We start from the raw sequence: 26,432 nt of genomic DNA on the forward strand, positions 1-26,432 counted from the left end.
GATATTGGTTTGTTCTTAATTTAGTTGCTACTATGTTCTTTAAAAGCTAAGTATTAAATTAGGACCATTCAGGGAGCTGGAGAGATGACTCCTCGGTTAAGAACACTGACCGTTCTTGCAGAAAACCTGGGTTCAAGTCCCAGACCCAAAAGTAGCTAACAACTGTCTATAACTCCAGTTCCAGGGGATCTGAAGGCTTCTTCTGTCCTCCACAGGCATTGCATGACATGAGTGCACTTACCTACATGCAGGCAACACACACATACACATAAGATAAAAATAATAAAGTATTTAAAAAATATATTTAAAAAATAAATTAGGACCATTCAAATAGTATTGTCCTGCTGGCTTGCAACTGCAGTGATTTTAATTGGTAGAAGCTTCTTAAAATTTAGCTTTGTGTCAATGAACTCAAACTACTGAATTTAGTAGAAAAGCCAGGATAATCTCATCTGATCCCCATGATAGGTGAGACAATAGTATGCCAGAGAAAGTGGTTTATCTAGCCTGATGGCAGAACCAGATATTTTTCTTTTATTTTTTGGGATATTGCTTATATTTCTTTATTATTTTTTTTACATTTATGTGTGCGTGTGTGTGTGTGTGCATGTATGTGTGTAGGCATGTATGTGGGCACATGTGTGCTACCTTGCCAGTGTGGCGGTCAGAACCAGGCATTTTAATTATACCATCACTTTCTTTGTCACTCATTCTGCCTCTTAAGTATAGGGGATTTCTTTTGCCAGTTTCAGTCATTCCTAAAACCTAACCTGGCTTGGCTGGCAGTGTGGTTCAGTGATAAGAGCATATGCTTAGTATATTTGAGGCCATAGTTTCATCTGCCAAAACAAAAATTCCTTTTTGCAAATGACTTGTAAATATCTCAATTGTCTTCATGTGTCTCAGACATGTCAAATTCAATACATCCTAAGTAGTTCAAACTATCTCCTTGCCAAAATAAGATTGTCTGTTAACTTGCTACTTCTAATATCTCTTCCATGTGTCTACTTTCCCAGACATGGAGAGAGATTGGTAGAATACTTCTGCTTAAAGGAAAATCCCAAGATGAAAAGTAGCATGGAGTGTTTAAATTAATTACAATTTAAAATATTGGGGGTGGTATGTGCACATGTATGTGGGTGCCTGCAGAGGCCGGCACATTGGATGCCCTGGAGTTGGAGTTACAGGTGGTGTGAGCCACATGAACTTTTCAAGGAATGCTTAGCTAGGACATAGAACACTTGGTTAATAGAGCTGGCTCTGCCTCTTCTGTGTGGCAAGCCCTTTTATTCTTGGGCTTTGTACCTCCTTTATCTTAAAAGGAGGAGGTTCGATTAGTGTTGGTCATCTGTATTATATGTTCCTTTCTTCTCTTTCTGCCCACGTGACTTCAACAGTGTCTACAGGCTTTGGAGTTCCTGCATTCAAACCAAGTCATTCACAGAGACATCAAGAGTGACAATATTCTGCTAGGAATGGATGGCTCTGTCAAGTTAAGTAAGTAAGAGTCTTAGGAATGTGGGACTCTGTCTTCTGTGAGCAACAATCATATAATAGAACTACAACACTCACCAAGCAGACTTTATCACTTCATAGGATTCTGCAGGCTCTTTACAGTCCTTAGTGTTATCTTAGAGTGTCTTTTCATTATTTTTTCCATTATTTTATTTGGTTCTTTTGGGGTTTTTTCATTTGTTTTTTGTTTTTGTTGTTGTTGTTGTTTTGAGACAGGGTCTCCCTGTAGCCCCAGCTGTCCTGGAACTCACTATGTAGAACAGGATGGTCAGGATCTCACAGAGGTTCACCTGCCTCTGCCTCCCCACCATGCCTGGCTTTTTCATTATTTTAAACAGTAAAACCTTTTTTTTCTTTCCTGTGCCTACTCTGTGCTAGGCCCTATGATAGTGTAGTGTAAGAGGCTTGTTATATACTAGAAAAAAGTTTTATGTAACTTAATTCTTTCAGTTATTTATTCAGCAACTGTTTATGCCTATTACATGCCAGCCCCTTTAAAGGTACAAATTAGTCTTTGCTATCAAGGCCTTACTGACTTAAATAAACCTATAACACTGGATGTGGTGGTGCATTCCTTTAATCTGAGCACTCGGGAGGCAGAGATAGAGGCAGGCAGATCTCTGAGATTGAGGCCAGCCTGGTCTACATAGTGAGTTCCAAACAGGCTGGGGCTAGGGAGACCCTGTCAAAAAAACTAAAACAAAATATCTATAGTTGCAATATAATGTAAAAGAACTATAGGTAGGACATTTTGTACAAAGGTATGAAGCCAGTTGCCTAGACAAGCAGGCTATGTTACAAGTGGGTGGGGTCATTTATGAGGGGACTGTTGGCACAGGTTGAGGAACTGATAAAAGCAGGACCAGGCCAAAGTGTTGATGATTAGGATTTAATTCAGGGACTTTTGCCCAGGGAATAAGAGAAGGAATTAATTGCAAGATTCTGAAGTATGAGAATGTTTCTTAAGAATAAAGCAAAACTGAAAAAGGGGGTGGGTGGGCTGGTGAGACAGCTCAGTGGTTAAGAGCCCTGGTACTCTTGCAGAGGACCCAGGTTCCTTTCCCAGTAGCCACTAGTTCTCAGGGAGCCCTCTCTATTTCTAGGGAATCCGATGCCCTATGTGGGCACTACACTCATGGATGCACTTACATACATGCAGGCAAAACACTCATACTCACAAAATAAAGATAAATTTAAAAAATAAATAAAGCAAAACTGGGTCAAGCAGTCAAGGCCCAAGTAGCCTGTTTGGACTTTAATGCCTTCACCCATTGTTTTGAGGAGAAGGTGGGAGGTAAGAGGTAGTGTTCCTTATATATTCTCTTCAGGGTTGAGCAAGAAAGACAAGGAGCTGGGCATGAAGGGATACAGTCAAGTGACTCCTGCTTTAGTGAGACTGGCAAAGCTTGGTACCTGTGTGTAGGTGCATAGCTTATTGATGGAATAACCTAAATGTCTATCTTTTCCCTCTCTTTTCCAGCTGACTTTGGATTCTGTGCACAGATCACGCCAGAGCAGAGCAAACGGAGCACCATGGTAGGAACTCCATATTGGATGGCACCCGAGGTTGTGACGCGGAAGGCCTATGGACCCAAGGTTGACATCTGGTCTCTGGGCATCATGGCCATTGAAATGATTGAGGGGGAGCCCCCATACCTCAATGAAAACCCTTTGAGAGTAAGTGTTCCTAATCTTCTCAAATTATTTGGGCTGTTGTTTCTAAACCCAGAAAATTGAACTAAGACAGAGCTCCTCTCTCTCTCTCTCTCTTTCTCTCTCCTTCTCTCTCTTTCTCTGTCTCTGTCTCTCTCTGTGTCTGTGTCTCTCTCTCTTTCTCTCCTCTCTCTCTCCTCTCTCTCTCTCTCTCTCTCTCTCTCTCTCTCTCTCCCCTCTCTCTCTCTCCATGGCTGGGCATAGTGACACATGCTTGTAGCCCTAGAACTGAGGAGACTAAGGTAGAAAGATTGCCAGTTTGAGGCTAGCCTGGGTGATACAGTGAAGCCCTGGGGCTGGTGAGATGGCTCAGTGGGTTAAAGTACTTGCCACTGAACCTAACAACCTGAGTTCAATCCCTGCGACGTGGTGAAAGGAAAAACTGACTATTGTAAATTGTCCTAAATAAAAATTTAAAACCACACAAAACAACCCTCAAACCCCAAAGTCTGTTGAGTTTAAAATATTGTATTAGTCACTTTTCTGTTGCTGTGATAGAAACACTGACCCAAGCAATTTATAGAAGGAAGAATTTATTTGCGCTTACGGTTCCAGGGGAATTACAGTCCGTCTTGGTGGGGAGGCATGGTGGCAGAGGTGGCTGGAGCAGGAGCAACAGAAGCTAAGCTCTCACACCATCGTGCAGGCACAGGAAGCAAGAGAGCGACTGGAGATCTGGCAAGACTTAAGAACTCTCTAAGCCCACTCCCAGTGACGTGCTTCCTCCAGGATAGCCTCACCTTCTAAAACCTCCCAAAACAGCACCATCATCTGGGGACAAAATGTCCAAATACTTGGAGTCTATGGGGGATATTTTCATTCAAACCATCACAAATATAAATGAGGGGATATAGTTAATTTGTAGAGGGCTTGCCTAGATTATGCAGGTTCTTAGGTTCAAAACTCAGCACTGCTGGGGGGTATTAAAAAGCACTCCTTTATATAATGGTTGAGTTCCTATCATGCAAGAAATTGTTCTGATAATAAAACCAAATTATTAATAGTAACAGATGGTAAATTGCTATGGGAAATGCAGAATAAGGGATTGAGTATGTAATGAAGGTTTCATTTAGAGTAGAGAGGGAAGTTTCTCCTATGAGTTTCAGCAGAAACATGAAAGAAGAAAAGAGTAAGCCCTGAGACTGGGCGCAGGCAGGAGTTTCCAGGTATCAAGAATTTGATGAGTTTTACTTGTTGTGTTTTCCTGTTTCCTTGAAGTGAGAGAAGGGAATAGAGTGGTCAGGAAGAGGAGAGGGCCAGCAGCTCAGACCTGTGGGCCATTGTGGGAACTTGACTTCGATTTGCAGAGTTGGGAAGAATTTTAGAGTTTTCAGCTAGAGAGTAATAGGATACAATTTATCTTCAGTTAATCATGTTGGCTGCCTCTGTGGGAAATAGGAAGGAAGCGTCTTGCAGGGTAGCCGACAAGATGAATTGGATATTAAAGAAAGTGGAATCAGTAGTGTCTTAAAATTAAACTGTCTTCTCTAGTTTCTGCTGTTTGTCCTCAGAAACCATAAATAATACGTCCTTCTCTGTCTACATATGAAGGTGATGATCAGGGTGTTGTGATGGAATTAAGACTGGGATTAGATTTAGTACATGCACTCATGAACAGTGTGATTGGAAGTATATAACCTTATGTGGGGAATAACTTATCTGTGGAATAGGGATATTGTACTTATCCTGCCTGTAACCCAGAGTTACTATGGCCATTAAAAATGAGCTAATGCAGCGCTGGAGGGATGACTTAGAGGTTAAGAGCACTGGCTGCTCTTGTAGAGAACCCAGATTTGATTCCTAGCACCCACATGGTGGCTAACAACCATCTGTGACTCCAGTTCCAGGGACACCCTCTTCTGACCTCATGGGCATCACACTACATGGGTGCACTTACATACATGCAGGTAATACACTCATACACATAAAATGAAAATAATATATTTTTTTAAAAATGAGCCAATGCTATGTAAGCACCTTTTGAATTAAAGTTCTTAGTGCTTTTGTAAAGGTTTTCTATTACTATATTTTTCTTTATTTTCCCTAAGAGATGCTTCATGTTAAGGGGCAGGAAAGCACGCATGAAACAGTTTGCTGCCTAACCAAACATTCCTTTTTATAGTCTTCTTGGGTGACTGAGTTCAGTGAAGGCAGCAGGAGCAATTTCTGCCAGTAGCTGAAATGTTTAACTCATCAGGCTAAGTGAATAATAAACACTTTAGATCTGTAATCAAGAAAAACATTAAACCCTTAGGTTTGTAACATGTCGTAAATTTACAAAGTGCTTTCCAAATATACTCACTTTATTTTTACAGACATGGAGCATTATTTTATTAGCAAAGAAGGTAGAAGTTTGGTGGCATACAGATGGTCACTTGGCCTTGAAATGCTATGCCTGATCCTTAGGTTATATTCTTACCAGAACATCACAGCTGTTTCTTTCTGTCTTAGAGCATATAGCAGCTGGCTGTATTTCAGAGGGCATGTCTGAGAACCAAGAGACAGGCTCAATGGGAGCTCAAGATGATTCTCCATTTACTTGCCAGGCCTTGTACCTCATTGCCACCAACGGGACCCCAGAGCTGCAGAACCCAGAGAAGCTGTCGGCTATTTTCCGGGACTTTTTGAACCGCTGTCTTGAGATGGATGTGGAGAAGAGGGGTTCAGCCAAAGAGCTACTGCAGGTAACTGTCCCTCTAATTCATGGAGGCACTAACCAAGCCTTTGGTACCTCCTTTGTGTTCATGAGGTTGGTTATAGGGCTATGCTTCTCTCCTACAGTCTCCTACACTCTGTAGACCTAGCTCCATGATCTTCACCCCTGGACCTTTGCTTATAGTTGTCCCTTGCTTCTTCCTCAAACCATTTAAACTTTACACATCCTCCTAGGCTCAGCCAACAATCTACTTTCTGAGCTCCTGTTGAACATTTTCTGTCTTTTGGGCTTCCTTTGTTTTGCCCAAATTAGTCTGATAGAGTTTGAGTCTCAAGAAGTAGCTCTCTGAGGAGTTTAATCTTGGCACAGGTAAAATGTGATAGGGATAAGTGGAGGCAATACTAAGGACCATCAGTTTGGGGATAGTGCAGCTTCCAAAGTCTTCACTGTTTCATCACTGCAAACCTCGGGTTTGCAAACCTCGGACTATCATTGCAAGGATAGTCTGCTTGTCTGGAGTGAGATTCTGCAAGGGTGTCGGGAAACCCGGAGTTGGTTTACCAAGCCTTTTATAAAAAGTGCCACCTAAACTAGGTGTGGTGGTCCCTACCTTTAGTCTCAGCTCTCAGGAGCGGAAGCAGGCAGATCACTGTGAGATTGAGGCCAGCCTGATCTACAGACAGAGAGAGTTTCAGGCCAGGTGGGACTATAGGATAGACCCTGTCTCAAAAAAAGAAGAAAAAGTACCACCTACTTAATCCTGAAATCACAGCTTAAATTACTTTATATGATTGTAAAAACTGCCTTTAGCAAGCCTCATCATTTGTATTGGGCATTTATGTTTCAATGCAATTTCTTATTTCTGTGTCATTTTACTGTACTGCCCACTGGTGATTTAATAGTGAATATCACGTGCAGGTTTGTGGAGGTAACAGTGCGTGCCTGCAGATTTATCAGTTACTATGTGTCACCAGACCAGAGAGTGACTGAGCAGGGCAGGCCGGACCTAGCACACTACCTTGTATTAGTTACTTATGAATACCTCTATCTTTACTACTCTCTTATTAATATCTGGGTTTCCTCTTATATAGGGACCTGACTCAGAAATAGTGCCCAGAAAACATTTATAAAATGGAATAGAGATGTTTTTTTTACATGCATTTTTCACTTCTGTTTGTTACTGAGGCTACTGGTGGAGCACTGTCCTATTAGGTATGAAATCCAGGGCCTGCCAAGTGTAAGCAATAATCTGTAGGATCCTTTGGAACTAAAAGACTCCTTATAACAGATGGTAAAATAAAGGATCTTTTTGTCTTTTATTTGGCTTGTGTGCTGGAAGCCATAGGCATTGGGAAATGTATAAATACTATGCTAAGCCTATGACTGTTGAAAATACTATTCTTAATTAGGTACCAAATTGTAGCCATTTAAAGGTTAGTGACCTCTAGAGTTTTCCTCCTATTACAGCAGTGCTACTAGTAATAAATGCATTATATGTGTGTGTGTATGTGTGTATTGAAGCTTTACCACATTCTGATATTAAGCACATATATATATATATATATATACCTACATATTCTTCACAGAAATTTTGTGAGTTAAAAGATTGGTTATTCCCATTTTTACAGGTAAGGAAATAGAGGTTTTATAACTTCCATGATTAGACAGCCAACAAATACAGGATCCGAGATTCTACTCTCTCTGTTTTGCTTTCCACTGCACAGGTGGTACAAGCCTGTGTACTGCTTTTCTAGGCTCAAACAGTGTCAGAACTGGAAGGTTTATGGGGCTTACCTAGTTTTCTTTGTAGAGAAGGAAAGTGAAGCCTCCTGGTTGAGTGTCAGCATATACGACTCTCACCTCCGAGAAGACTTGTAGTAATGTGACCTCATAATTGTGGCTCTTTAACTTGTCAGTGTACATGGTAAATAGGCAAAACCAAGGCTTTATTTTCATATCTTTTTCTACTGTGAGAGCACATATATGGACAGAAATATATAAGATGAGATTCTTTCAGCAAAGAATATTTGTGTATATGTCTCTGTGTGTCTGTACATATATAATAAACTAATCAAAAGGATTATAAGTGTGATAGAAAAATCAGATGTGTTAAATGAATAGTTAAACATCACATTTACTCAAAAAAAGAAATGTTGTAGCTCTTACATTTATTATCAAATGAGAGGAACATCCCACATCCTCAGAACAAAAATGTGAAAAAAAATTGTTTTAATAGACTCTGGGTTATATAAAGAATTGTTTTATATAACCTTTTCTTATGGTGCTTTCTCTTAAATAATCTTTTTTTAAAATTGAGAGTACGGCTCAAAGTAGAACCCCATGAAAATAATTTTGGAAAGGACAAAGCTATTGACTTACTGGATTAATTAGGCTTGTTGACTCAAGGATAGAACAAAGGATTCTGTGCCAGCTATGGTGGTGCAAACCTGTGGTTCCAACTATTCAGCTGAGGCTTAAGTACAACACTAGATCATGATCAGCCAATACTTTCTCCAGAGATAATAGTTATTCTTTTATCTCAATAGTTCAGACTTACCTAGGAAGAAACTAAATCATACAAAATGAATTCTCTTTTTTTTTCTTTCACTCAACAGGTGAATGAAATGTCTGTGGAATTCAGCTCGCTGTCAATGTGTCAATAATTTATTCATCTTTATTGCTGTGTAATCTGTATTATTTCATATGAATATAAAACTATTCTTCCATTTTCTTAGACATTTGCGTTCTTTACAGTTATTAACTATTACAAGTAAAACTTGTACAAGGGGTCAGCGAGATGGGTAAAGGTGTCTGCTGTCAAGCCAGACAACCTGAGTTCGGTCCCAGGACCCATATGATAAAAGAAGAGAATTAACTCCAGCAAGTTGTCCTCCAACCTCCATACCCACACAATAGCATGCATGTGCCCATACACATACACATTACACAAAATATGTTAAAAAACAAAAAGCCCAAAAGCTTGTATGAACATTCTTATATATGTTTTCTGATGGTATAAAAACTCATTCCTCTTGGGAATACAACTAGAACTGGAATTTAAATTATCAGGTAGATAGATATATGTTTATCTATAGGCAGGTACTGAAATGGTTCACTAAAGTGGTTTTAATAAAGATGTCCTTCACTTTCAGAATGATCTGACACAGATGTCCATACATCTTATAATGCTTGCCAAGGAAGAATGGGAAATAATCATGTGGTTTTTTGCTCCATTTCTCCTTTCTAGCATCAGTTCCTGAAGATTGCCAAGCCCCTCTCCAGCCTCACTCCACTGATTGCTGCAGCAAAGGAGGCAACCAAGAACAATCACTAAAACCACACTCATCCCAGCCTCTTGTGCCAAGTCTTTTGTGAAGTAAACACTCATTTCAGAAACTCCAGCCCCCGAGGCCCTCTTCTCCTTACCTTGCTCCTCCCATTTCCTGATCTAGTGCTCTCAATACTTTGATCTCTGGAAACCATGTGTTCAGCACTGAAGAGAGCTGCAACTGGATGCAGCAAGAGCCATTTCAGATAAGGAATTCCCTTCCAGTCTATGGGCATGAGGGTGATTTATGAGCAAGGGTTTTCATGAATAAACCAACCTATTTCTTAAAAGCAAAATCTTGAGCACCCCCATTCCTTACCCCTCACAATCAGTTCTTGGCTGTAAATTTATAGTTTGATAGCATTATTAATTTGCAATCTGTTGAAATTTCTTTAGAGCTTGCTTTTCTGTGACCAAACTTCCCAGACACCTCATTATATTTGAAAACTATAACAGCTTGGGAATGGCCTGGGGTCTGATAATCTGCCAGGGACATTAAGTGGCTCTGTTTCCTGGACCATGACTTTGGCACAGCTCATCCCAACATGGGAGAACTACCATGTTTTTCTTTGTGTATGCTTCTAGCAGCTGTTGGGGAGAACCGTGACCCAGTAGTGTTCCCATGCTATTTCTAGTGAAATGGTCTTGGCTATGTAGCAGCTTTTTATTCCCTGCATCCCCTAGGTGGCTGCTCCCATTCTGTCCTTGTTTATAGCATTGAGAGGTTTCCTAGAGCACATGTTGAGTGAGAGCAGTGTGAGAAGTCAAGAGAAAAACATCTAGCTGCTTTTAGAGCAAGGCCGGGCAAGTACTTGTCCAGCTATACTTAGGTGATGTTTCAAGATCTCAGCCTCTTCCAAGAGCTGAAAGAATACTTGAGTCAGAAGAAAGGGTCTCCAACTGAGACTACCTGTTGGTTTGGGAAGGATTTGGTGACCTGAGAGGATGTGCTACCAGCCATAAGGGGACCCTGTTTACATGCATGGCCAAGCTCTCTGTGAATGGAAATGCTTACTCTAGGTGTTAGGGATGTTGCTCCCTCCTATCTTTGTGGGTTTGGTTCTCCCACTGTGGTAGGATGCCTGGCCAGCATTGTGGCTTGTCATGTCAGCCCCACCAACTACCTTGTCATGCTCTGAGGTACCACTGCCTTAGCAGCACAAGTTTCTATTTCCTTCAATAAAAGGAGATGAAAATACTCTACTTGGAGTATGCCTTTCTTTCTTCCCTTCCTTATTCATGAAAATAGGAATAATCAATAATGAATAATCCGGTGACTCTTCCTGAGCTATTTGAGAGTAAGTTGCAGATAGGATGCTCCTTTACCAATGTAGATTTCAATATATATCCTTTTTTAAAAGATTTTATTTTTAAAATTTAAAAAAATATATTTTAATGTATTGCCAGCCTGTTTCAAGTGTACCCATGTTTTGCAGTGCCTGCAGAGACCAGGAGAGGGCATCAGATCCCCTGGAACTGGAGTTAGCAGATGGTTGTTAGTCATCATGCGGGTGCTGGGACACAAACCCAGGTTCTCTGCAAGAACAACAACTGCTCTTAACCTCTCCAGCCCCTAAAGATTTTATTTTTCTTTTTAATTATGTGTATGCATGTGTGTCTCTGTGTGGGTATGTGCATGTGAATGCAGGTGCCCTCAGAGACCACAAGGTTTCACATCCCCTAGTGCTGGCATTACAGGTGGTTGTAAGATGCCTGAGATGGGTGCTAGGAACCAAACATGGGTTCTCTGGAAGGAGCAGTATATGCTCTTAATCACTGAGCCATCTCTCTAGCTCCAATTATTTGCTTTTTTTTTTTTTTTTTTTTTTTTTTTTTTTTTTTTTTTCTTTTTTTTTTCTTTATCTGCCTGCCTCTGCCTCCCGAGTGCTGGGATTAAAGGCATGTGTCACCACGCTGGGCTTGATTTGCTTTTTAAAAATATATACATTAAGGGGGCTAGAGAGATGGCTCAGCAGTTAGGAGCACTGACTGCTCTTGCAGAGGATCCAGGTTCCATTCCCAGCATCCACATGGCAGCTAACAACCATCTATAACTAGAGTTACAGGGGAATCCGACACCCTCTTCTGATCTCCATCATCATTGCATGACATGGGTGCACTTACATACATTTTGCCAATACATTCATACACATAAAATAATAAAATATTTTTAAAAATACACTAAGAGAACTGGGCCAAAAACTTTTGTGGTGATGAAAGAATAATCATATTGGGACTGGAGAGATGGCTCAAGAGTTAAGAGCACTGGCTGCTCTTGCAGAGGACCAGGGTTCAAATCCCAGCACCCACATGGCATCTAATAGCCACCTGTAACTCCAGTTCCAGGGGGATCTGACGCCCTTTTCTCACATCTGTGGGCATTGCATGACTGACATGGGTACAGTTACATACATGCAGGCAATTCACTCATACACATAAAAATAATTTTTAAAAAGAATAATTATAAATGCACATGTATCCACCACCCAAATCAAGAAATGGAACACTTCCTATACCCTAAAACTTTCCATCTTGCCATTGCCTTTCTTATTACAGCCCCTACTCCAGGAGGTAAGCACTGTCCTGCTTTTAATGAAGTCACAGGCTTGCTTCTTGATAATTCACATTCATGTGTATTCCACAGCAGTTCATTCTTCCAGCTGGTTTTCTCTCCCACTCAAAATTGTCTTTAAGAACTATCTATGTGGTTGTATATAGGTCTAGTTCATTCATTATTTCGCTGTAAGTTCTAGAGGAGGGTTCTTAGTGGTTTGAGACTAATTCCCTGGGGTCTGGTCTCTAGAAAAGGTGGCTTTCTGCAGAGTCTTATAATTGACTATAGCCAAATGCTTAAGACAGTCAGCCTGATAGATTTCTCTCAGGCCAATCACAAAACACAACTATAGTAAGGCTTCTGCCCCAGCTCTCATCACACTAGAGAAAGTTTTTCTTTAGTGTGCCATAATGGAGCTAGAGGCCAGTGCTTTGTCATGTGGTAGTACTGGATCCTAGCATGTAATCATTCTGGAAAAGAGGCCAGAACATTCTAGGAATGCAAAATACAGTCTCTACAGTTCAAGACTGAGTCTTCTTGGGGTGTCACGTTTGGGAACTACGGACATCAGAGCTTTCGTGTTGGCTGCTATCACTGAATTTCTACCAATAAACTAGGTTCCAGAAGTCCTAGAGTGTTCTATGACCAGATCAACTGCCCTATTTGCTGATAATTGGTATGGAACAAACCAAGGAATTTGCAAACTAAGACTCAGTGGGAAATTTTCCTCGAGTCAGGATAGTTGGTCAGCTACCTTCACAGATTGAGAGTGCATCCCTGACTGGTTGCAGGACAAAACCTGCCACATCAGGTGTTGTGTTATATTGTATGTAGATCTTGGAATGAGGGATACTAGGATGACATTCCAAAGTAGTTTTTTTAAAGAACCTTAGAGTCATCTAGGAGACTTGCACCATAGAGAAGGGTGAACTACTATTTCCTTTGATTAAGTTCTTGAAAAATCTAGGTTTATTATGAATCTGGAACAGAGGTGGGGGTTAGTACAGGTTTTAAAGGATAGAATTCTGTGGTAATGGCTGGAGAGATGGCTCAGTGGTTAAGAACACTTGCTGTTCTTCCAAAGGAAGGTTCAATTCTCAGCACTCACATGGCAGCTAATAACCCATGACTCCAATTCCAGGGGATCCAACACCTTCTGACCTCTGCAGGTCATTACGTGCACATGGTACATTTACATACATGCAGAAAAAAAGTTCATACACATAAAATACTTTTTAAAATTCTCTGGCAGTAATTAACCAGGAAGAATTGCAGAGGGAGTTGGCTATATTAAAGATAAGGCTGGGCCAGTATCAAATAAATTTTAAAACCCTGATATACAATACTCATGAAATTCACAAAACAACAACTAAAAAGAAAAAAAAATGGGAATGGTGGTGCATACCTGAGATTGAGGCCAGCCTGGTCTACATAGCAAGTTCCAGGACGGCTGGGGCTACAGGGAGACTGTCTCAAAAAAAACAAAAACAGAAAACCCTGATATATGGACATGTCTTTGTGTAAAGAATGACATATGACCTCACCTGAGTGGAGCAAACTAAATCTTTGGCTTTCTTCCTTTGGCTGTGACTAGCAGCCCGAGTCATCACTAAGTGTCATTAAGATGTTTATAGGAATGGCTTTTACAATACAGACATAATCTGGACTAAAGACATTCGCCTATCCTTGCCTCCCAAAAGTTACTGTTTTATAATGTAAGCAAGCTCACTGAGCCATGTGCTCTTCTTGGTAACCTGGGCATATGACCTTAGTCCCTCAGGACCCCTCCGTGCCCTTTACCCAAGATAGTGTAAGATAGAGTATGAATGTGTGTACATATACCAGGGCTGAAAGCAGTGGGCTCTTCTCATTGCAAACAATGAGAGAAATCTGTTTTTTGTTATAGTGTGTTGTGATAGTCTAGGCCTAGGGATCAAAGGGCAAGATTCTCATGAGTAAGGGTGGGTCCTGACTTCTGCTTCCTCAATTTATGCTGGAGATACTGTGCCAGTGAAAGAATGAGTGAAGTCTGGCTGAGGAGCACAGTTGCAAAAGACATCTGACAGAATGGGTGCTCAACGGTTCTGGTTCACTCTTGGTCTTATGAATGCTAAGAGTCTGTATCTTCATTTTTTTCTGAAGAGGCTGTATCTTCATTTTTTAAAATATTTTTATTTTATGTGTATGAGTGTGTTGCCTGCATATAAGGCATATAAGGGTACCTGTGTCATGCAGTGCCTGTGGAGGTCAGAAGAGGGTGCTGGATACCCTGGAACTGGCATTTTGGATGGTTGTTAGCCACCATGTTGGGCTGGGAACTGAATCTGGGTCCTTTGCAAGAGCAACCAGTACTCTTAACTGCTGAGCCATCTCTCCAGTCCCTAGGCTGTTCTTTATTAAGGCTTAACTGTACTGTTACTTAGAAATGCCACAGGTGTTACCTGCTGCAGATAAACTGAAGCAAAGATTAGGAAGGCCTAAGGTGGTGGGCTAAGTGAGGTATAGATTAATAAAGAGATTTAGTATAAAGTATTGGCTCATATTGTGGTGACTCGGTTTCATAGGCTGCTGTCTGCAAGCTGGACATCCAGAAAACTGTTGAAATGGTGTGAAGGTCTGAGGCCAGAGAAATAATGGAGTAGATTGTAGTCTTGAGTGTATAGGCCTAAGAACTGGGAGTCCCGAGGCCAGGCATGTCAGTGTTCCCATTTAAGTAGTCAAGATAGCTAACTCAACCTTCAGTTGATAGATAACTGTAGGGGGAACCAAATACAATAACAGTTTCTGTAGGTCCAAAGTCTGGCCATGTCATAGCTGGATTTTTATGCTCAGACTATCTTATCAGAGTATAGTCTGGTTATTTGGGCATGTGATTTCACATGGTGCCTGGAGTCCTTTCCCTGGCTTACAGGTGGGTGGTAGAATTTCTTTTCACACTAGACAGCAAAAGTTTAGAGGAAATAAGTAGCATAATGTGATTGGAATCGAATGGACTGTTTGACTTTGCCAAAATATATATGCCCTTGGAGAAGCCACTTAAACTACTTGAGCCTCAACTTCTGGATCTGTAAAATGGGTATAATAACAGCTTCAACTTGTAAGTTTCTGGGGAAATAATATTTACAAAACTTTTGGTACAATATCTGGAACATAGCAAATGCAGTTCTATTTTGTAATGTTTGAAATTAACCTGGTTTGTCAAGAGACTTTATGCTAACTCTAACTTTGATTGGCACAAAAATAGGAGTCTTAGAAAATAATCAGTACCTGGGAGTCTAAGTTGTACTTTAACATTTGGGCCAATACTGGTTTCTGATCATAAAATTAACAATCTTTAAATATTGATTAAAAACTTGTATTTGGTTGGGGTTGGTGGTTTAGATCTGTAATCCCAACTTGGGAGGCAGAAGCAGGAAGATCACAAGTTGGAGAACACCGTGGGCTAAATTATGATATGCTTTCTCAAAAACCAAACTAAAATAATAACACAAATTGTATCTGATTGAGGCTGCTTGACAAGACTGTTTTAAAAAAAACAAAACTGAGGGCTGGAGAGATGGCTCAGCGGTTAAAACACTGGTTGTTCTTTCAGAAGACCCGGGTTTGAATCCTAGCACCCACATGGTAGTTAACAACTGTCCGTAACTCCAGTTTCAGGGGATCTGACAGCCTCTTCTGACCTCTGCGGGCATTGCACAACACAGGTGCAACTTACCTACATGCAGGCAATGCACACATACACATAAAATAAAAATAATCAAAATTTTAAAAGACTGCGTTGTTAATTTTCCTGTTGTTGAAAGGATAAAAGACCTAACAGTATTTCATCTCTTTTAGACTTGTAGTTCAATTTCCTTTATTAGGGTAGTGCTAAAAGCCAAGAATTGGTTTTTAGTAACCTTTCATTTAAAAGGAAACGGGGAGGGGGAGCTAGAGAGATAGCTCAGTGGTTAACAGCTCTTCCTTCTCACCCAGAGGACCTGAGCTCAGTTCCCAGCACCCCACATCACAGGGATCAGAGCTACCTGTAACTCTAGCTCCAGGGGATCCAACACCCTCTTCTGGCCTCCTTTGGCATCTACACATGTAGCATGCACTCACATATAACATACACATGAATGAATAAAGGGAGATTTGGCAGCCAGTGAGTAACGGCAGTTGTTATGGCTTGATGACTTGAATTCCATCCTTAGATCTGACAGGCGGTAGAAGAGAACCAACTCCCACAAGTTGTCTTCTAAGCACATGTGCACATACATGTGTACACGCACACAATAAACAACATAAAAATAAAGTGTTGACTTTGTTTTGCTTTTAATAAAAGGGATGCTTGTCAAACAGGAACATTACACACACTAAATAAAGCATTTACCAAAAGTTATTCCAAGTTTGAGCTTTGTGCATTGCTGCTGTTTGGGTGATTAGGGTCTGGCACCAAGCCTCAGCATGCTGCCAAGAAACCGAAATGAGAAACTGGCATGAGACAGGTGGCATATGTGCCCAATGATTTATTTCTTCCTTCATGTCCCCTTTCTCATTTTGTAGATTTAGATAAATGCCACTTTAAACAGCCTTTGACTGTTCATTTTTCAGTCCTAGACTGAGTAATAAAACTGCTCTTAGAATAATGAGAAAGTTACAAGTGTTTGGAAAAACTATTATACACAGCTTCAGACTGTAGGGAACTTAGGGACTGGCTGTATTTTTCCGACATTACCAACATATATTTGCCTAAGAAATCTAAGCCAAGGGGAATATGCCACTCTAGATATTTAAATGTGTCTTTATATTTGCATGAATGATTATGTCTACCGAATATTTGAAATAGGTAGGCCTTACGGACAATAAGAAACTGAAAACTTTTGTTATATCTTTAGCAGAATTCTTGAAGAGGATAGTTACAGGCTGGGATATAGCTCAGTGGTAAAGTACTTGTTTAACATATATGTGCAGGCACCTTGAGTTTAGTCCTCAGAACTGCCTAGATAAATAAATAAATGAAAGGAAAAAGGATAGTGTAACAGTGATCACTAGAACAAACTTGATCTGAGGTTAGTTTGTTCCCTAAAGAAACTGTTGGATTAGGGACTCTAAAGAAGCTGGAGGTGGTTTGTTTTGTTTTAGTTTTAGTTTTTTTTTGTGTGTGTGTTTTGAGATAGGGTCTCCCTGTAGCCCCAGCTGGCCTGAAACTCGCTATGTGGACCAGGCTGGCCTCAAAACTCAGAGATTACCTGCCTCTGCCTCTAGAGTGCTGGGATTAAAGGCATGTACCACTCTGCTGAGCTAAGAAGCTGGGGTTTTTAAGAAATGAATAGCAGACTTTGAAAGTCTGTAATCTGTAATTTTGAAGATTTTTTGTTGTTGTTTTTAAAAATGTTTCTCCAAGACCAGCAAGATGTCTCAGTGGGTAGAGGTGCTTGCCACCAAGCCTGATGACTTGAGTTCAATCCCTAGAACTCACATGGTGGAAGGAGAGAACTCACTCCCACAAATTGTCCTCTGACCTACATATGTACACCATGGCAACCACATGTACACACACAAATAACTAAAAAATAATAAAACAAAACCAAAATGTAAAAACAAAACCAAAAACATTTTCTCTCATACAAATTTTAAAAAATATTTTATTATTTTTATTTTATGTGTATGAGTGTATTGCCCGCATGTATGTATGTATGTATGTATGTATGTATGTATGCACCTGTGTCGTGCAATGCCGCAGACGTCAGAAGTGGGCTTCGATTTCCCCTGGAACTGAAGTTAAGGATGGTTCGTAGCCGCCATGTGGGTGCTGTAACTCGAACCCAGGTCCTCTGCAAGAGCAGTCAGTGCTCTTAACCACTGAGCCATCTCTCCAGCCCCATAAAAATTTTTTTTAATTTATTTGTATTTTATGTGTATAAGTGTTTCACCTGTATGTATATAAGTGTACCACATACGTGCAGTGCCCACAGAGGCCAGAAGAGGCGTCAGATCCCCTGGAACTGGAGTTGTGGATGGTTGTTAGCCACCATGTGTGGTGCAACCGAACCTGGGTCCTCTGCAAGAGCAGCCAGTGCTCTTAACCTCTGAACCATCTCTCCAGGCCCTTAATCTGTTATTGAATGTTTTGTTTGTCTTGTTTGACTATGAACCTTTAAAACCAGATATTAAAGGCACACACCGGCTGCTTAACCCTTTTTTTTTTTTTTGAAACAGCGTCTCCTGTAGCCCCAGTTGTCCTGGAACTCGCTATATAGACCAGGCTGGCCTTGAACTCACAGAGATCCCCCTGCCTCTGCCTCCCAAGTGCTGGGATTAAAAGCGTGTGTCACCATGCCTGGCTTGCTTAACCCTTTTTTTAAAAAAAAAACAAAAACATTTTTTAAAATTTATTATTTTTATTCTATGTATATGAGTGTATTGCCTGCATGTAAGTGCACCTGTGTCATGCAGTGACTGCAGAGGTCAGAAGAGGGCATCAGATCACCTGAAACTGGAGTTATGGACAGTTTTTATCTGCCATGTGGGTGCTGGGAATCAAACCCAGGTCCTCCTCTGCAAGAGTAACCAGTGCTCTTAACCACTAGGCCATCTTTCCAGCCCCAAAATTGCTTAACCTTTGCTATCTAACCTTTGGTTGTCAACACTTAGTCCTGCTGCATCAAGGGCTAAGTGAGGATTTCAGGAATGGGATTGAGGAAAAGGAGGGTAAATATTTCAAGGCTTAAATCTCATTTCTTAATCTACACTAACAACATTCTGTAACCAGGTGGGCAGATTCAATACCTGGTTACTACAAGGCAACAGAATTCAGCTCAGACAGAAAAGATGCAGCCACTGCATTAAGTTTAAGGGTTGGTGGTCTGAATCTTCTAGGCATTTATTTAACCAACCAATTAACTGATGCTTGCTGTTCTAGTTTGGTTTCTGTTACTGTGATAAAACACTGAACAAGGGACTAGAGAGATGGCTCAGCAGTTACAAGCACTTGCTGCTCTTGCAGAGGACCCAGGTTCAGTTCCCAGCACCCACATGGTGGCCTACAACCATCTCTAACTCCAGTTCCAGGGGATCCAATGCCCTCTTCTGGCCTCTGCGGGCACTGCATGCATGTGATGCACTTACGTGCAGGCAAAACACTCATACACATAAAATACAAATAAAAATAAAAAAACAGCAACAACAACAAAACAAACTGATCAAAACTAACTTGGGGAGGAAATGAATTATTTGGCTTACAGATTATAGCCCATCATTTAGAGGAGCCAAGGCAAGAACTCAAGCAGGGCAGAATTGCCTGCCTGGTGGGGCAGGGAAAGTCTGAAGCAGAAACCACTGGAAGAATGCTGCTTACTGGCTTGCTTCTCTGGCTGGCTCTGCTACCTTTCTTATACAGCTCAAGTTCACATTTCCAGGGATGGTATTGGCCACAGTGGGCTTGTCCCTCTATGCTCTACAGTCATGGCTACTGGCTAATCTGACAGAAGAAATTCCTCTGTTGATGTTCTCTCTTCCCAGTCCTGTTGAGTTGACAACTGAAGCTAACCAGCACACCTGCCAGACATTTTAGATGGCATTAGTAGTAAAAAAAATGAGTAGTCTATCCATCAACAAGATTACAAAACCTCAACAAGCCAAAATAAGTAATTATCAATATAGCAATAAACCAGTTTATTTGCCAAGACATAGAGGACACTCAGGATGGAGTATTCACTGAGTCTGCTGACAAAAAATAGTGAAGGCTTCCTGAGCCGAGTCTCACATTAAGAGTTAGCCAGGTAAAAGCTGGGAGCAGAGAGTGAGTTTGGCAGTAAGGACAGCCAGAGTAAAGACACATGACAGCCTAAGGGAGCAGTTCAAAAGGGCTGACTTTGCTGGGGATTCGATATAAATGGGAATAGAGGAAAGGGGAGATAAGGAAGGAGAAAAAAGGCAGGATCTAACAAGATTAAACTTTGACCTGAGGAATACATTTTAAACACAGAGTTGTGTTTTAAAAAGATCTGTCTGCTCAAAGGTTTTGGAAGCGTTTAGGTAATGAGATTAAATATCTTAATATAACTGGTTTGTGCACATTGAGAAGATTAGGGGCCTAGCATGTGTTGAAATACAAGAGAATGAATAGATGAAATGGATAGAAGTGGACAAAAAATATTATGGTAAGCAGAATTTGGTCATTTGACAGATTGTAAAAGAAAAGTAAGTGTCAAGAATGGCTTTAGACTTTGTCATTTAGTGATTAGGGGCTACGGGACATGGAGTAAATTTGAAAAGAAGGATGGATTTAAAGTTTATGGACAAGACGAAGATGAAGATATCTGGTGTGCAGTTGGGTATAAAAAGCTATAGTTCAGGAACGAGCTAGAAAAGTTAGAGAAACAGAGTATTCGAAAATTAAACTAAAGGGTGGGGCTGTAGAGGTGACTCAGTGGATGAGTGCTTATGAGGACCTGAGTTTGAATCTCCAGCACCCATGTTAAAAAATTGGGCAAGAGGGCTGCAGAGATAGCTCAAAGGTTAAGAACATGGGTGGCTCTTGTAGAGGACCAGGGTTCAATTACCACCACCCACATGGCGACTAACAATTACCAGTAACTCTAATTCCAGAGGATCTGGGGCCCTCTTCTGGCCTTTTCAGGCATTGCACAACATAGATGCACTTACATATATGTAGGCAAATACTCATACACATAGAAACAAAAAGTTGGGCATGCTGCACAGGCACTGGGGGATGGCAGTGGATCCCAGGACTCACTGGCTAGCCAGCCTAGTAGAAACTGAGTTTCTGGTTTAGTGAGAGACCCTGTCTTAAAGGAAAAAGCGGAGAGCAACAGAAGATACCAGAGGTCTACTTCTGACCTCTGCATGTGCACACAATGTGCCTTGTACACACAAAGTAATTTAAAAAAATAAAAATAAAACCCAAAGAAAGTTGGCCCGTTGTCATGTTTAACACAGGTTTTTGTGTTTTGTTTTGTTTGTGCCTTTAAATCACAATAAGAGAAATAAAAAAGCAATCTTAATCATTTCACCACAAAAAATAGCTAATGTTGGCCAGGCGTGGTGGCGCACACCTTTAATCCCCAGCACACGGGAGGCAGAGGCAGGTGGATCTCTGTGAGTTCAAGGCCAGCCTGGTCTACATAATGAGTTCCAGGACAGCTGGGGCTACAGGGAGACCCTGTCTCAATAAGACAAAAAAAAAAAAAAAAAAAAAAAAAAAACTAAATGGAAAAAAAAAAAAAAAAAAAGCTAATGTGAACTAACCAAGTAACAAGAAGCTTATTTTTATACAAACCATACCAATCAGAGCTTACCTTAAAAGGCACATTTAAAACATGCTGCTCTAAGGCAATGGGTTCTCACCCCAGGACCACCAAATTACCGTGGCAAGGAGCCAGACTTCGGTTTTCCAGGGCAGCACCAGGTGTGAGCGTGGCCACGCGCCCCGCGACCGTGACCGGCCACGCCCGTGCCTTAGGCCAGCGGCTCCCGCCCCTCCTCCATCTTGAGAAACACTAGTCTTCACAGGTGTGAAATCCAGATTTTTTTTTTGTTTGCCACTGTGAAGTCACGTAAGTATGGTGAGTTTCTCTGAGTAACGCCTAAGTATCACCAGAAACAGGAAGTGACACTAGGTTGACAGCCCGCACCCAAACCTGAGAGGCTCTGACCCAGTTGCCCCATCACTTCCTGTGAGCCTAGCGGCCATGGTCTCCACAGCCTGACGGAAGAAGAGGCCTCCTCTTCACAGCTGCCCAGTGAGGCCCAAGCGCAGAGTCCTACTGCCCAGAGGTGCCTAGCATGTGTCCCCTGAAGTCCCTGCAGACCTACAGGGCTCCCCTGGCTTGCTTGTCTGAGGATCACAGCCAACCCCACGCTCCATCCAGCATCCTAGTTGTTTGTAGCAAAGACATAGTTATCCCCCTGGGAGATGCCACCTGGTTTGCCACTCAGTGGGGCTGTGAATGGCAGTGGTGTTTAGGCTGAGATTAGATAAACCAGGAGAAATAGGTTTTAGAGGAGGAAATCATGATTTATTTGTACACACTGATTTTGAGGTCCTTACCTATGAGAAACTTAAATGGAAATTTCGTTAGGCTGTTGGCTATGAATATGACTTCACAAATGACTGGAAGGGAAACAATTGACTAGGGGATCAATTCATGGATTTATTTTATATATTTGTGTAGTTTATATTTACTTTTATATAATTTATATTATAGAGTTTCATGTGAACTCAGCTACCCTGGCTAGTGCATAGACTCAAAGGATCAGTGGGTGGGTTGAACATGGTGGTGGCAATGACTGGGTAAAAAGCTGTCTTTTATTTAATATTCAGTTTAACCTTTTAGTCGCAGAGCCTTTGTTTACATCTGCCATTACATACCCCAGTATTTGCAAGGCGTTACACCAAGATAAATACACACAGGGGGTTTCTTCATCAACCAATTAAAAAATTTTCTCATTTCCGTTGGGATTATATTTTGAGTTGACCCATGAGTTTTTTTAAAAAAATATTTTATATTTATGAGTGTATTGCCTGCATGTATGTAAGTACATCTGTGTCATACAATGTCCACAGAGGTCAGAAGAAGATGCTGCATTGGCTTCCCTGGAACTGGAGTTATGGACGGTTGTTAGCCACCATATGGGTCCTGGGAACCATCCCTGGGTCCACTGCAAGAGCAGTCAGTGCACTTAACCACTGAACTGTCTCTAACCCGACCCATGACTTTTTATAAATGAGTTAATGTAAAATTTCTCAAATGCAAACTTTTCTAGTTATATTTTCTTACTGATTTCTGGCTACGTTGCACTGTTGTAAAAAAAAAAATCTGTGAAAGCAGTCTGGGGGCAGGGGCTATTTGGAAACAAGAATTTTCTTGTATCATTTTAATCTTCCTTGATGTGGATAGTGAACACAAGCGGCAAGCAGTGGAGCTGCCCAGAAAAATCAAGGGGAGAAGAGGAACATTGACTGCAGTCAACCAAGCATGTGTACTGCAAAACCTCAGTGAAGGGGACAAAACAAAAAAGATTGGTGAAAGATAATAAAGATTCCACGCCAAAGGAGAAAGCACAAAGTTTCAAGACTTGTCTTTGTAAAATGATACCAGTTCCTCCTCTGCCTTTCTATCTACCAACAGTTAACCTGATTTACCAAGACATTATTTGCCAACAATTAAAGCTGAGTCCCAAAGACCAAAAATTAGATGCATATAAGCAATTTTGTGAATATGCTTCCTTGCAACAAAAGCCCCCTTTGTAGAATATTCCTGACATCCAAAGAGATCAGGATGAAGCGAAAACAAAGGTGGGCTGGGGGAGGTGCCTCTGAATTATTCTGAGAGAAAGCTGTATTCTGAGGAGACTGCTCCCCTAAAGTGGCCTCTGTACCCAAGAAGCATTTGCCTGCCATTGGGGAGTCCCCTGTTGTCTGTGAAGTCACAACTATAGTTGGCCCAAAGGCAATGTTGGCCTCCAGCACTAGAATTGCAAGCAGTGCTGGGAGGATGGAGGAATCTGAGTCACCACTGGAGGCCTGTGGGGACAAGTGGTGTGTGTTCCTTGGGGAAATTCTCTCTGTAGATGCTGATGGTTGGGTTCACCTGCAGTTTCATGTCAGGCGGGGCTGGGTTCCTGAATAAAGGAAGAATTAGTATTCTCTTCTTGCTTTCTACCTGCACATTTCCATTCCTGTACCTGGAGGACAGTATGCTGTGCCCCAGTTGTGTTCACAGGAATAAGATCTTAATTCAGAGCCTCCAATGAGATTAGATTACCAGGATGAAGGGAACATTAGGATTTTGGCACCTTTTCTAATGTCACCTGGCCCCTTTTCTAATGTCACTTGCTGTAGAGTGGCCTGTGGGTCCTCTGCAAGAGCAGCCAGGGGCTCAGAGTCAGAGAGAAGGAGATATGATGATAGAAACAGATAAAAGGCCCATTCCTAGTGTAATGGCACACACCTGTAACCTCAGCACTGAGGACGTAGAAGCAGGAAATTCCAAGGCCAAACTCAGCTATTTACCAAGTTTGAACACCTCTTCCCTAGGCTATATGGGACTCTATCTCAAAAACAAAAACAAAAAAACCCTATCCCTTCTTCATTAAATTACCATCATACTTTTGTCAAAAATTAGTCAATCTCTATGTCTCCTTTTTTTAGTTCTTTATTGTCTTGGTTACTCTATCTTTAAGTTTTGAGTTTAGTTTGAGTGCTCAAAATACATTGTTTGGTCTTTATTTTTCCTTTGACTTTTTGTATAAGTCTTAAAATCAGTATATTGATTTCTAACAAAAAGTCCCCAGAGATTTTCTTTGGAATTGTGTAGGACCTGTAGATCTTGGAGTAAATTGAGATCATAAAAATATTGAGTTTTGGGGCTGGAGAGATGGCTCAGTGGTTAAGAACATTGACTGTTCTTGCAGAAGACCTGGGTTTGAACCCCAGCACCCACATGGCAGCTAACAACTGTCTGTAACTCCAGTTCCAGGGGATCCAACAGCCTCTTCTGTCCTCTACAGACAGTGCACGACACAGGTGCACTTACCTACATGCAGGCATAATACTAATACACATAAAATAAAAATAATAAATATTTTTTTAAAATATTGAGTTTTCCTTCCCTTTCTATTTTATGTAACAGTTTGAGGAGCATTAGTGTTAGCTCTTCTTTAAAAGTATGGTAGAGGGGCTAGAAAGATGGCTTAGTGGTTAAGAGCACAAGCTGTTCTTTCTGAGCTTGAGTTACTCACTTAATACAATATCTTCTAGTTCCATTCTTTATCCTACAAAAAAAATTTTTTTTGCATTCTTGAAATGGGGTCTCCCTGTAGTCCCAGCTGGCCTGGAACTTGCTATGTAGACCAGGCTGGCCTTGAACTCACAGAGATCTGCCTGCCTCTGCCTTCTGAGTGCTGGGATCATGTGCCACCATGCCCGGCTCCTTTTTACCACAAATTTTATAATTTCATTTTTCTTTCTTTTTTTAACTTTGAAAAAAATTATTGAGAATTTCATACATGCATATAAGGTGTTTTGTTCAAATCCATGCCCACTTCCTTCCCTCCAATTCTCCCATATCTCCCCATCACTTTTTCCTGAACAACTTGGTATACTCTTTATTTTTTATGGACTTTTTGCTACTCTAACATTCCCCCTTCTGAAGAGGTAACCCTAAAATCCTTTAGAGATTAGATAAGAGCTCCCAAATACTTTTGACATTTTTGGCCTTTAGAACAGAGTATGTTGCTAAGAGGCCCAAAGACATTTTGATTTTTATCCAAAAAACTGGCTACTTTTCTTTGGAGTCTTTTTACCCTAACTGCCTAGCCAATTCCTAGCTCCTATTCTTATCACACCATCCCCTGAAGAGGTTACCCAAATTGCCGACAGGGAATCAGGACGCAGACCCCTCTGGCTTCTTCCATGCTGAACAGGGACATGGGGTGAGCACCCCTTCAGTGGGTCTATCTAAAAGACTCCCAAATTGCATAACTCTTATCTCTAAGGGTTAAAGAAAGTCCTTGAATCATGAATAGGAGAGGTAAAGGCAAGAGTAATTAGCATTTACCAGTTATAGACAGAGAACTAGAAAAAAGTCAGAACGGAAATTTTCAAATGTTCATATCAGAGTCCATTGGAATTTCTTGAGGAGAACTTCCCAAAGCATCCCTCTATTGGCTTCCTCCTCATTTTTCTTTTGTCTGCCAAGGCTGGACTCAAGAGTGATGTTGTTTTCAGGCACTGTGATAGCTGTTGGAGTGGCTGAATCAGTGTCAGTTCCCAAGCAAAGGCTAGATAGGGGGAGAAAACAAAATTTAGCCATCATTTTAGAACAATAGTGGATTGTCTCCCTTAGCTACAGGTGGGCACTACAGTATTGCAGACCAAGATTTGAAGTCTTACATCTGAGCAGCACTTTGTGATTAGAAACAAAATCATCAGTGAGAAATAATTGTCTAAATGATGTTTTATATGGACTTAAGTCTAATGTCTGGGAAGTATGATCCCTTGAACTCTTAAAAAAATATACTGATCACTTTAATCTTTGGTTATATTTTCCTTTTGGATGTTTAAGACCATACAGTTGGCCTAAATAAACCAATTTATTTTTACTCTTAAGGTCATTTGAGGATCTGTTCCTCAGGGGTCACATGGGCTTGGGAGGAGCCCCTAGCTCCCTTCTTTTACCAGTTCCATCTATGTGAAGATCAGTCAAAGGTCCTGTTTAACCATGGCTGGCTTCACTTGGGAGCATAGAGGAAATGTTTCCTCTATGTTGACCCTCCTCTTTCTAGACTGGACACTGATTCATGTCCATCTGGTGGGGTCTCCATGGCCTCCCTGAACAAGAGGACAGGTGACTCACCACAGTTACAGGACATTTTGAGAGATGCTCCATAGTCCCCTGGAATTTAGTCAACCTTGGAGGGCAAGGAGCAAATACTGTCCTTTAAGTCCCCCTGACCAGATTAGTATAGGCCTCAAAGTATGGCTGTTAAACATCCAAGGTTAGTTCCACCAGTCTGCTGTAAATCCATCTGGGCCTAGGCTTGTTCTGATTTCCTTATATGTTATGGCTTTGTTTAAACTGTTGATTTCTTCTTGGTTTAACTTTGGTGGTTCCCATGATTTTAGAAATCTATCCATTTCTTTTAGATTTTCAAATTTA

At 41.1% G+C, this 26,432-nt stretch overlaps 1 protein-coding gene across 3 annotated transcripts in view; it reads left to right on the forward strand.

Moving 5' to 3' along the window:
* Positions 1-10,415, forward strand: part of Pak1 (p21 (RAC1) activated kinase 1) — a 167,667-nt gene extending 157,252 nt beyond the window's left edge. For all 3 annotated transcript variants that reach the window (XM_029568828.1, XM_029568829.1, XM_008844210.3), the window contains exons 12-15: positions 1,398-1,497; positions 2,996-3,192; positions 5,775-5,912; positions 9,132-10,415. In XM_029568828.1, the coding sequence (XP_029424688.1) occupies positions 1,398-1,497; positions 2,996-3,192; positions 5,775-5,912; positions 9,132-9,218 (522 nt within the window). In that variant the 3' untranslated portion in view covers positions 9,219-10,415. The remainder of the gene's footprint in view (positions 1-1,397; positions 1,498-2,995; positions 3,193-5,774; positions 5,913-9,131) is intronic.
* The last annotated feature ends 16,017 nt before the right edge of the window (positions 10,416-26,432 follow it).

This window comes from Nannospalax galili, unplaced genomic scaffold, assembly GCF_000622305.1.
Source record: "Nannospalax galili isolate Female #2095 unplaced genomic scaffold, S.galili_v1.0 scaffold278, whole genome shotgun sequence".
In the NCBI taxonomy this organism is placed as follows: Eukaryota; Metazoa; Chordata; class Mammalia; order Rodentia; family Spalacidae; genus Nannospalax; species Nannospalax galili.